This window comes from Narcine bancroftii, chromosome 1, assembly GCF_036971445.1.
Source record: "Narcine bancroftii isolate sNarBan1 chromosome 1, sNarBan1.hap1, whole genome shotgun sequence".
Classification (NCBI taxonomy): Eukaryota; Metazoa; Chordata; class Chondrichthyes; order Torpediniformes; family Narcinidae; genus Narcine; species Narcine bancroftii.
The window spans coordinates 197,629,300-197,642,563 of NC_091469.1; the positions used below are offsets into that span (position 1 = coordinate 197,629,300).

Consider the following 13,264-nt stretch of genomic DNA (forward strand, 5'->3'; position numbering starts at 1 on the left):
TTGGCACGATTCTTGTATCTTTCTGAAACTTCAAATCTTTTAACATTATATGGGCAATTTAATATTTTAACTCAGAGAGATTCTCTTTTGGGGGGAGGGGGGAATTTCTGCCTGCCATACATAATATTATGTATGCTTGGCTGATGTAAATACAACATGAGGAGGCAGCCAGATCAAGGATATTGTTTAAGGGATGAAATGTGTTCAAGTTGTGGAATTTGATTTTCATTAAGCAATAATGTCAACTTCCTGGACTAATTTGAAATAATTTGGCAAATTCAAAGGCATGAGAAAGGAAACAGGCTCGCCTCTGATTAAAATTCTTCAAGATGATTTTCACTCTAGTATGAATAAGCGGCCTCCTTTAGAACAAGATATATGTTACCAGGATTTGTTTACTGCAATTATTCTGCGCAGCTAGAGGATGGTGTGCCTTGGTTATAAACACTGCAAGACAACTAGCAATTAGTGTTAAATTTCACTGTCCAAGAAAAGGGTCATAGAGAAGGAGCGAGACTTGCTGCATTGACTGTAAAGTAAGAAGCAGTTTGCAGTATTTGGTTGTGCGTAAAAGAAAAAAATGTCTTCTGATTTCATGAGTTGTGTTCAGATTTCAGATCTTGTTTCATGTTGTCAGAAGAATTAGACAATTATTTTCTGCTCTATTCTTAGGTTATAAATTTACAAGTAATTTAACAATAATTGACTTTGTGGGTTTCAAATTACAATCTAGGTTGAAGACACCCTCACCTTGACAGCAACAGTCTGGTAGAAATTCCTTTAGGTTTATTCTCATGCCAAAAGTGAGCACTGCCCACAAAGCACCAAACCCAGTCAATGGAGCCTATAAGATATAATCATTGGTGAAAACTATTATATGCAATATCAAAACAGAAAAATATGACATGAAGAATGTAAGAAGACTTTGCAATGTTTTCTTTTGTATATTTTTATAAAGAATATAAAGTTTATTTTTAAGGAAAAGATTAGAAGGCTCTGATGGTATTCTCAAATTTGGGCCTTGTAGCTTATTTGCTTTGTATTGAACACTTTCTGCTTCTTGTAAAATCAGTCAAAGAGAAGAAGAATGGTGAGTTGTGTTGTCAGCAAAGTCTGCAGATGCTGTTAATATACAAAGCCTAAGAAACTTTGCAGGTTCAGCAGCACCCAGATGGAGGCAAAAATTCAGGCCTGAGCCCTTCGTCACGGAATGACAAAGTATGGGATGCTTCGTGATTCTATCAAAGCAAAAGGCAAATTCCTATAAATGTAATGGTGGCGACCACAAAATAACAAAGGTAGGATCACAGACAATTTGAATTACGATAGAATTCTGGAAGAGCAATCTGGATTCCCAGACGTCGACAAGAAAGAATTTTGAAATACAGCAAGACCCCTGTTATCCAGGATTCAAACAACCAGCAAAAAAAGTTGTGGAAAGTAAGTGGTTAAAAAAAAATAGTTTAAAATTGGAGGGCCTTGCCGTTAGTTCGCCAATCATGCGACACGCAATCTCAATCTCAAGAAAATTCACATCTGGCATCCTCATGAGTGCCGGATACCATGAGTTTTCTGTATAAAGAATAATATTTTCTGATGAGAATTGCATGGCAAGTGTTTTGCGAGCTCTTTGCTGCACCCATGGCTATCTGTCTTCCCACAGAAAGCCAAGCGCTGGTTTCAGGCCTGTTATTTATATTTAGGGGGCTCAGTGTCTGTTTCAGTTAGCTGGCTAGAAAGTCAAACTTGGTTTGAGTCAAATGTTTTTTAATGTACTTCGGTAATCAGTAAATACATTAAAAATTGTGGCCACATTGTGTCTTCTATATTAATTACTCCACCGCTGATGACCATGGCTTTTCTTGCCTATCTTCTGGGATTCCCTTGTTTATTCACCTTGAACTCTAAAATCTCCTTAAAATTGCTCTCTTACAAATATTTTGGTCACCTGCTCCTGCATTTTATGTAGTTCAGTTTTGTTTGATGGCTCGACTTCATTTAGAAGGTGTAGCATTACGTTCAAAGTAGCATATTTTCATCAACATAGGGCTTTTCACTCTTTTACCAATGCAGAATCCATTTAATCCACTTGCAGAAGAAACATGATGTCATCACCAGATGCATCTTTTCCTTGCTGCACCTTCAGCATTCCAAGGAGATCTTTCCTTCAAGAAGTTTTAATTCCTCCATATTTACTCTCCATTCCTATGCACGTTCATATGAAACCTGTAAAAATAAAAAGTGCCCTTTTATCTCCATTCTTACCACCAGCCTGTGGTGAATGTCTGCCAAGCTGCCTGTCTCCTCTCTGAATGTCTGCCTATCTCTTCTGTTAAGGACACTCCCCTTGGAGAGTGTATGCACCTATTGTCTTTCATTATTGTTCCATGAGTTTCTGCTAATAAAAGCCAAGATTATTATTTGACCACATCGTCTTTTCTATTTCATCAACTGGCACTTCAATTTTATTAGTAGAAATGGATGCAGCACTCAAGCCAGAGCGGCTGATAATCGACCAGTCTGCCCTGAGGGCCAGAGAAATTTTCAACCACTGGATTGCTTGTTTCGATTACTACATGGCTCTAAACAATGTGGTCGATGAGGTGATACATTGGGGCCACCTGAACTCTCTGCTGGGTGAGGTCCCTTTCGCCGTGACGCAAGGAGCTACCACTCTGGCTGTAGCTGGGGAACGTCTGATTGCTTACTATGTAGCGCCACGGAATGTGGTGCTTGCTCAACACCAGTTGCTGACGAGACGCCAGAAACCGGGGGAAAGTGATGCTGCCTATACACTGGCCCTCGACTCACTAGCAAACGAATGTGATGTCAGGGCAGTCAAAGTGCAACAACACCGTAATGCCTTGAAGCTGGATGCTTTTGTCAACGGGATTGACTCCAGTTACATCCGACAGAGGCTGTTGGAGATGGAGCCTTTAACCTACGACCGAGTAGTCACTCTAGCCAAAACACTGAGAAGTGCCATGCGGTCCAGTGAAATGCGAGAAACCGAAAAGGAAACATCCAGGAGTGCTGGAACCCCGAAGGAAAAAAAGGGAGAGCTCCTGAACAATGCTACTTCTGTAATAAGATCTGGCACACCAGACAGAAGTGCCCGGCTCGATTTGCTACCTGCAGCTATTGTGGGAAACTCGGCCACTTCGCTAAAGCGTGTAAGGCAAAAAGCACTCTCACTAATAAGAAGAGAAGCACCAAGAAAATGGGTCCTGGAGCTGCAGGAATGGAAGACAACTGTGAAAAGGGGGAATCTTCAGACGAGCAGGCTGAATCGACTTCAAGTGACGGCGAGGTGAGATCCCCTGTGATAGCTCAATTGACTGTAAAGCTTGGGGGATGTTACAGACTGGAACGGTAGACTATGAAGGTGGAGGTGAATGGTGAGACTCTTGATTGTCTAATAGACTCGGGGAGTATTAACAGCTACACACAGGAGAAAGTTGCCAGAGCCTTAAATTTGCGGAGATATCCAGCGAACCGAAAGATATCGATGGCTTGTAGTGAACTTACAAAAAATGTCCGGGACAAGGGTAAAGTTACTTTAAATTTGCAGAGACATTGCCTTGCTGATGTGTGGCTCTTTATTATGCCGGAGCTCTGCGCCCCTGTGTTACTGGGGTTAGATATTCAATCTCAGATGAACAGTGTAGTGTTAAATTTCAGTGAAATTTGGGGTTAAGGGTTAGGGTTAGGGTTACCATCCCCCGCGCTAGTTACTGCAGTCTGTCCGCATTAAAGATCAAAGCTCCTTCCCTTTTCAGTGATTTATCCCAAGTGTCAGCCGATTGCCACTAAGAGCTGTTCTTACAGCAAAGAGGATCATGAGTTTATCAAAGCGGAAACCCAGAGACTGCTTAAAGAGGGAGTAATTGAACCTAGTAAGAGTCCGTGGCGGGTCCAAGTGGTAGTCGTGAAAAATCACACTAAGAGACGACTGGCTATTGACTACAGCCAGACAAGCGTTACACTAGCCCTGATGCCTACCCCCTGCCACGCATCAATGACATGATTAATCAGATAGCGCAATACAAAATGTGCTCCACTATCGACCTCAAAGCAGCTTATCACTAAATCCCCATTAAGAAAAGGGAACAGCCCTATGTGGCTTTTGAGGCTGATGGGGGGGGGGGGGGGGGGCGGTGGTTATACCAGTTTAAAAGGGTACCTTTTGGGGTCACTAATGGTGTGTCCATGTTTCAGAGGGAAAAGGATAAGATTGTTAGGACGTGTGAGTTACAGGGTACGTTTTCCTATCTGGATAATGTCACTATCTGTGGGAAAACACAAGCTGAGCATGACAACAACTTAAAGAAATTTTTAGCAACAGCTAAAGAACTCAACCTTACATTTAACGAGGGCAAATGTGTGTTCAACGCGACAGAGCTACCCATTCTGGGCTACATTATCCGCAAGGATGAAATCCTCCCGACCCGGATAGAATGGCCCCTCTTAAGAAGTTACCACCCCAGACTCAGCAAAAGCCCTTAAAAGGTGTATGGGATTCTTTTCCTACTACTGCAAATGGGTTTGAGACTACGCCATGAAGGCACGCCCTCTGTTTGACATTAAATCTTTTCCTCTCTCTCCAATGGCCTTGAAGGCTTCTGAGAGAATTAAAGCTGATATTGCCAAAGCTGCACTCTCGTCCATTGATGAGGATGTCCCATTCCAAGTGGAAACTGATGCCTCAGATTGTGCCTTGGCAGGAACCCTTAATCAAAAGGGCAGACCTGTGGCATTCTTCTCCCACACGTTACGCGGACCTGAACTTAAACATCCTGCCATTGAAAAAGAAACCCAGGCTATTATTGAAGCTGTTCGCTACTGGAGACACTTTCTACCCGGCAGAACATTTACTCTTGTCACTGATCAAAAATTCATAGCCTACATGTTCAGTACTAACACAAAAGTAAAATCAAGAACAATAAGATGGCACGTTGGCGAATAGAACTCTCAACTTATAATTATGAGATTCAGTACAGACCGGACAAGTTAAATGATCCTTCTGACGCATTGTCACGATCTGTTGCTGGTGCTCAGCTTGAGGGGCTAAAAGAGATCCATAGCAGACTGTGGCATCCAGGAGTCACGAGGATCTTCCACTACAGGGCTAACAACCTTTCTTACTCTCTGGAAGAAGTCAGGAAACTGACTAAAAGCTGTCCCGTTTGCGCAGAATGCAAACCGCAATACTTCAAAGCTCTGGAGGCCACTCTCATCAAGGCAACCCAACCTTTTGAGACGATTAGCTTAGATTTTAAAGGACCGTTACCTTCCAACAACAAAAATGTATATTTCCTTACTGTAATTGATGAATTTTCCAGGTTTCCCTTTGCGATACCCTGCCCTGACGTCTTGTCAGTGTCTGTCATTAAGTCACTTGACAAAATTTTCAGCATTTTTGGTTTTCTCAATTACATTCATAACGATAGGGGCTCAGCATTCATGAGCGCTGAACTGCGGCGAGCCCTGCTACGGAAGGGGATTGCCACCAGCCGTACCACAAACTACAACCTGCAATGGGCAGGTCGAAAGGGCTAATGGTACAGTTTGGAAGACTGTTAATCTTGCTTTAAAAACACATGGTTATCCTATTACCTGGTGGCAGGAGGTTTTGCCTGAGGCACTACATTCTATTCGGTCATTATTGTGTAAACACCTCATGAATGTACGTTTGCCTTTCCTAGGAAATCAGGAACTGTGATGGACTGGCCAGCCTGGTTATCTGAGCCTGGAACCGTGATGCTGAAGAGCCATGCTTGGGCACGTAAAACAGACCCCCCTAGTTCATCCAGTTCAGCTACTGCATTCCAACCCCAACTATGCTCATGTTAAATTCCCAGACGGGAGTACTGACACTGTACCCCTAAGAGATTTGGCCTCACCTGGTTTGCCCCTTCCTCACACCCCTACTGAGAGTGAGCCTGAGAGATTGGGCTCACCCCCCCCCCCCCCCCCCCCAGCCTGTGACTCCTAGTAAGCTTTCAGATGGCCATACTGAGGCTCCACTGCCTCACGCTGGCAATTCTGAGCAGATCCCGAAGTTAGTCCTTCCCACATTACAGACCCAGGAACTGTACCAGTTCCCAAGATTGCAAAGGAGCCATCTGTTTTGAGAAGAATCACCAGAATTTGTAAACAACCTGATAGGCTGACATGTTCATAAAATATCTCATTATATTTTGATTGCTTGCTAGGTACTGGCATATTTTGGCTGTTAGAGTATTCTCAATGCCAAACGTGGTATCCATGTATCGCTTGCTTCAGTCTTTCCTAGCAGTTGTCCTTTTGATTTTAACCCTTCTGCCGGGGGGAGACTGTGGTGAATGTCTGCCAAGCTGCCTGTTTCCCCTCTTGCGAGCCTTGCTGTACTAACATTGGCTGTGCATTATCTCTACTGTTAAGGACACTCTCCTTGGGTATATTGTGTATGCACCTATTGTCTTTCATTATTGTACCATGAGTCTCTGCTAATAAAAGCCATGATTATTGTTTGACCACATTGTCTTTGTCTACTTCATCAACTGGCACTTCACAGCCAAAAACACTGTCCACAAAAGAATGCTTTCTTCACATTGCAGTGTAGAAATGGTGACTTCATTGTCCTCAGCAAGTCACTCTAAACCACTCATTTGTCATTTTTATTCTCCACCTTATTCTCACTCTGGCCTCCTTGAAGCAGTGTTGGATGACCAGAACAATGAAACTCAGTATAAGGCTGAAAAACAGCACTTTATATACTGAAAAGCCACAATGCAAATGTACAGACTCAACGAGATCAGAATTTTTGATGATTAGCATTACCTGATTTTTCATAGAATCTTAAAAATGTGCACTCAGAAATAGGCTTTTTAGCCTATTTTGTCCATGCTGACTGTGAGCTTATCAATCCTAATTCGATTTTTTTTTTCCACATTAAACCCATATCTCTCTAACTTCCCCATCCGTGCTTTTTCACCACTCTGTGAGAAACTTGCCCCTCAGATTTCCTTTCAATTTTTTCTTTCTCGCTGTAAACATGTGGCCTCGAATTCTAGGCTCCCCTTTCTATGAGAAAGACATACCTTCCATCCTTTCTATACCCCTCATAATTTTATAAATTTCTAGAAGATCACCCCTCAGCCTGTTCCAGTGAGAGTAAACCTAACCTATCCAAACACTCATTTCACAACTGCCCTCCATTCCAGGCAATCACCTGATAAATCTTGTCTGCTCTTTATTGCTATTATAACCTTCCTATAGCATGCGAACTAAACAGCACACAATACTGAAAGTGTGGTTTAGCCATCGCAACGTTGTGCTCAACATCTCAGCCTTATGAAGGCAAGTGAACCTTCTTCACTACCCTGACCACCTGTGTAACGACTTTCAGGGAGGTGTGGGCTTGTGCCTTGGTCTCTCTGCACACCAATGTCAGGATCAGAATCAAAATTTATCATCATTAACCAGTCACAAAATTCACTGTTTTGCCGCAACATTAATATAAACCACCTTACAAAAATAAATAAAAAGAGTGCACGAAAAGTCAAAGTAAGGCAGTGTCTTTTGTTAATTGGTCATTCAGGAATCTGATGGCAGAATGAAGAGGGCATGGCCTGGGTGGTGGGGGACCTTGAGGATAGAGGCCGCTTTCTTAAGACACCACTTCTTGTAGTTGTCCTTGACGGAGTGAAGTCTGGTGCCCATGATGTCGCAGGCCAAGTTAACAATTCTCTGGAGATTTTTTTGAATATTTTATTTTAATTTTCATAGACTTGTCAAACAAACATTATCTTTTTTTAACATTCATGTAACATAGAGAGTTTGTATTTATCCCCCCACTCCCCACCCTCATACAACTGAAAGTACCGTCGATTAAATAATAGCAAAACGAAAACACCACTTAAATTTCCTCTCTCTTTTCCTCCTCCCAGTTTATCTTTACCCCCTTGGGCACCAATAACCAAGCCATTGATGCCAATTCCCCTGCCACTTTGAGACATGCCTAATGCACCCATTTATCACTTGTATCTCCCTCTGTTTTCCTTGAGCTCCCTGTATTCATTCTTATTTCTAATATACATTCATCTTTAAACGTTAGCATTATGAAAAAAATGATCTTCCCCTCGTATTCTTCACAATTACAATATTTACAGTCCATCCTTCCCTGATTCCCTCTTTCCACCTTATTTACGTTTGCCTCCCTTGGATACTTAAACAACTTTCTTTCCCCTCCCGTCCTTACTATCTTCAGTATTGCCGGGTGAGGGAGGGTAAACTCGATTCCTTTTTGTTTAAGGCTCTTTTTAACTGGGTCAGATTTCCTCTTGCATTTCAATAGCACCGCCTTATGTCCGGGTAGAATAAAATAATATTTCCCGCCCCCCCTCATATTCCTCTGGGACCCCCCCCCCCCCAGCCTTTGCACTCTCTGCCCCCACCAGTAAAATCCTCTTTCTATCCTGGTAGCGAAAAACCTTTCCAGCATAGATCGTTGGTTTGGCCCCAAGCGGGGCTGGGGTGGGGTAGCGAGAGATCGATGTGCCCATTATTTCCAATATCTTCCCTCCTCAGTGTATCTGGAATCCACTTTTTCAAGAATTCTACCATGTCTCTCCCCTCCTTACCCTCCTTCACCCCCACAATTTGACCGTACTCCTTCTGCTGATGCTTTCTAAGGTATCTATCTTCTCCCACATCTTTACCCTATCCCTTTCCCATGCATCTATTTCACTCCCTCTCCTATCCAATCTTTCTTCCACTCTCTCAATTCTCTCTACAGTTTCAGATACCTTTTTTGTCAAGTTTTCCAGGTTTTCTTTGATTGCCCCCTGCCCTGCCACCAGTTCTTTTTATCTGGCCAATGGCCTTCAGTATCTCTCTGGCAAAAGACATCAGGCCCTCTGCCCCCTTTATCTGTCTTTCACCTCCCTGTAATGTCCTTCTTTTACTCCCTCATTCTTCCTCTTCCTTCTCCTCCTCCTCCTCACTTTCTGACTCCAGGCCGTCTTGCCATGTTATTTTACCACCAAATCCTCTGGTTGTGCTGCTCCTGGAGTCCTCCAGGCTCGACACCTCAAATGCCCTCTGACGCATTAGATCTGACCTTTTCATGCCCTCTGGTTGAAGTGGCCTTACCAAGCAAGTTCTTGACTACTTTTGCTTCCAGCCTGTGGGATCTTTCTCTCGGCCGCTGACTCCACCTCAACTTGACTCCCCCTCAAATTGACCCCCCCGACCTCGGTTCCCTGAGTTTCCTGTGCCTGACTGAGCTCGCGTCATTGCCCATATCACTGTTCGCTTCTCCTCGGCTTGGTTCCCACGATCTCGGGTCTCTGAACCATCCATCCTTGACAGTGCTCCTGTTGTCCTTGTTATCTCCTCCTTGGCTAGGCCCCCCGCAACCTCAGGTCTCCGCATCTCCTGTGCTCGACAGTGCTCTCTCCACTTCGGTTGCATTCTTTCCCTGGCTCTTCGAGATCCAACATTATCGAGTCCCGTTCCCTTGGAAAACTTCAGGGCTCTGTTGTTACTGCCACTCCCACCAATGTCCTTCTAGGTTCTGAGTTGGCCTCTCCACCACCACATGGTGAGTCTGTTCCTCCATCCTGTTTCTTCATTCTTTTTCCCTTTTGTTCTTTCCCTTCTCACTCTTTCTTCTATTCGTATTCTTGGTTGTCTTCCTTTTTGGGGTTTTTTATTTTAGGGGATTTTCTTGAATCTATCCTTTATTCTCTTTCCCTCAGGGAGCTCTTGGACACCCTACAAGCCCTTCACCACTTTCTTGGATCTCTTCTGGAGTTTTTTCTTATCCTGAGAGTTGGCACCTCTGTACCAGACAGTGATGCAACCAGCCAGAATGCTCTCCACGGAACACCTGTAAACGTTTTCAAGAGTCTTCAGTGGCATACCAAACTTCCTCAAACACCTCACAAAATATAGCTGCTGACGAGCCTTCTTTGTGAATGCATCAACGTGGAGGCTCCATGTCGATGTTACCAAGGTCCCTCCCATTTGCTCTATCCTAGCAGTATTTGACCTCCCAAAGTGAATTATTTTGGGTCTGGATTAAATTCCATCTGCCAATACTCTGCCCAATATCCCACTGTATCTTCAAATCGTCTTCTTGATTATCTACTTGGTTAGCAAACTTGCTAATTTTGATTGGGGTTTCGAGCATTTATTCTATTATGTTTGGATTTTTTTTATATTCATACTATCTCCAAATTGACTTTGTTCCCTTGTTCTCTTACCATTTACCATATGGAGTATTTCTCATCTTTCTCCCTTACCCAATCCTCTGACTCTCAACTTTTGTTGGATTCAAAAACTTACTTGATTCCTATTTTTGTCAGTTCTGAATACAATCACAGCCTCCAAATCCTTAATTCTGTGTCTTAACTCCTCAGATACTGAATGACCTTCTGAGCCTTTTCGCCATTTTTAAATTTGGATTTTTAACATCTGTATTTTGCTTTTGAATCAAAATCTAAATGTATTTCAATTTGTCCATCGGGCTTCCTGGAGCTTTCTGACACTCAAAAATTTGATATGTATATGAATTTGTCTTAAATAGTGGATGTAATAATTCAGAATTTTAGTGGGGGTTCTACTTTGTCATGGATATTTTATTCCTTTTAACAACCAGTCAAATATCAATGAAGAATTTGCACTGTATTTAAATACGCTCTGAACAAAATTTCTAATTGCTGTTACTTTTGAAAAAATACCTTGGGTATTGCACAACTGTATCACAGCTTCCTAGTCTATGTTATCTTTATGTGGTATTTCACCATGTATGGAGATCATTACTTCTGCCTCACGGTATCATGAGGGTCCCATTTCCTGCTAACAAAACCACTTTCACTTCTGTGGGGCAAATCTAAGAGCAGTGTTTGGAAATTTAGAGGAAGTTTCCTGTGAAGTCTCTTCTCTTTGGCTTGGCTTCGCGGACGAAGATTTATGGAGGGGTAAAAAGTCCACGTCAGCTGCAGGCTCGTTTGTGGCTGACAAGTCCGATGCGGGACAGGCAGACACGGTTGCAGCGGTTGCAGGGGAAAATTGGTTGGTTGGGGTTGGGTGGAAAAATCCAGTTAATAATTTGATGCAGTGTCTCTTTAGGCTAATCTGAACATGATGATCAGAATTATGTTCATATTTCAACTGAAATGTTGTTTGTGGGTAGAAAAATGAATTATTATTGTAATTGGCTCATAAAAAAGAAACTCCCTAAGATAAGCTTGATTTACTCAGTGAACTGGGAGCACATTCCTACTTAATATCCTGCTGTTACCGAATGCTGGTTAATTATTTTTGCTCGTTAGTGTGAATGCATGTCTGATGGCTAAAGAGAGGAGTCATATTTTTGTGTGTATGATCATTCCAGCCAAACCTAGGTCTAATTTATGACAGAGGAAGTGACACCATTTATTATCCTCGCTCCACAACTAATTCACTGAGCAAATAAAATCCAAATGAATACATATTTATTGGATTGAAGTGCCTAAACCTGTTTGGAAGTCTGTATTTACAATGGAATCTTGCATTTCAATTTGATTTAATTTTGGTTGCAATGGATTCATTTTCATATGAAATAAATGATTTGTCAAATTGATGGCGGGAGTCCCATTATTGCCTTATGTTGGTGCTTCTACAGTAATGTGTAATAGCAGGATATGCTGCCAATTCTCTACATTGTAAATGCATCTTTTCCACTTGGATCAGTGGTCAGGTTTTCCAGAGCCATCTTTTAGATAGATTGAAGTAAGATGTACTGTTTAATTTTTTTTTATTTCTCTTAAAAGTGCAGAAGATTTTTATGGAATGTCCAAACGTAGAAATACATTCTGTTCAATTTATAATCTTGTTTCTGTTCAATCTTGTCACTCAGATTAATTTTAATAATATTGATTTACAATATTCTTTCATTTGGGCCAATTGTTCCAAGAGGAAAATACTAAAAAGTGCAAAATGCATTTACTTTAGATGGTTCAAAGGACATGATGGAAGAGGACAACACTTAAAGCTTTCTATGATCAATGCACATGTCAGGTATGTGTTCGATTGCTTGCCTGGATTAGTTCAGCTCCAGTCAAATTTAAGAAGCTTGACACCACTGAACTGGCATGCATAGCACAATACAGGCCCTTCGGCCCTCAATGTTGTAGCAACCCATATATCCTTTCCTTTAAAAAAGTACTAAACCCTCCCTACCCCATAATCCTCTATTTTTCTTTCATCCATGGGTCTGTCTAAGAGTCTCTTAAATGCCCCCAATGTTTCAGCTTCCACCACCATCCCTGGCAAGGCATTTCAGACACCCGCAACTCTTTGCTTTTTTTTTTAAAAGCTTACCCCTGATGTCTCCCCTAAACTTTCCTCCCTTAACTTTGTACATATGCCCTTTTGTGTTTGATGATCCTGCCCTGGGAAACAGGTGCTGGCTGTCCACCCTACCTATGCCTCTCATAATCTTGTAGACCTCTGTCAAGTCTCCTCTCATCCTTCTATGCTCCAAAGAAAAAAGTCCCAGCTCTTCTAACCTTGCATCATAAGACTTGTTTTCTAATCCAGGCAGCATCCTGATAAATCCCCTCTGCACCCTCTCCATAGCTTCCACATCCTTCCTATAATGAGATGGCCAAAACTGAACACAATACTTTAAGTTATGTCTTACCAAAGATTTGTAGAGTTGTAACATGACCTCTACTATTGAACTCAATCCCCCCCCCCCCCCCAATTAATGAAGCCCAGCATCCCATAGGCCTTCTTAACTATCCTTTCGACCTGTGCTGCAACCTTGAGGGATGTATGGATTTGGACCCCAAGGTCCCTCTGTTCATCCACACTCCTTAAGTAACCGACCATTAACCCTGTATTCAGACTTTAGGTTTGTCCTTCCAAAATGCATAACCTCACACTTATCAGCATTGAAATCCATCTGCTAGCTTTCTGCCCAACTCTGCATCCTGTCTATATCATCTGTATCCTTCGACAACCTTCAGCTCAATCCACAACTCCTCCAACCTATTCCGCAAACTTACTGAACCATCCATTCCCCTCTTCATCCAGGTCATTTATAAAAATCACAAAAAGACCAGGGGTCCTAGAACAGATCCCTGTAGCACTCCACTAGTCACCGACCTCCAGGCAGAAGACTCTCCTTTCACTATTACTCTCTGCTGTTTTCCTACAAGCCCATTTTTTAATCCATACAGCTAATTTTCCATTAATCCAGTGACATGAATTTCTTGATGAGTCATGGGGC

At 42.4% G+C, this 13,264-nt stretch overlaps 1 protein-coding gene across 18 annotated transcripts in view; it reads left to right on the top strand.

Annotated features, from left to right (window-relative positions):
* LOC138737104 (disabled homolog 2-interacting protein-like) overlaps positions 1–13,264 on the top strand; it is a 592,760-nt gene that overhangs the window by 388,783 nt on the left and 190,713 nt on the right. For 10 of the 18 annotated variants that reach the window (XM_069887658.1, XM_069887625.1, XM_069887631.1 and 7 more), the window contains one exon: positions 11,983–12,048. The exons of the other annotated variants lie outside the window; for them this stretch is intronic. In XM_069887658.1, the coding sequence (XP_069743759.1) occupies positions 11,983–12,048 (66 nt within the window). The remainder of the gene's footprint in view (positions 1–11,982; positions 12,049–13,264) is intronic. 18 annotated transcript variants of the gene reach the window in all.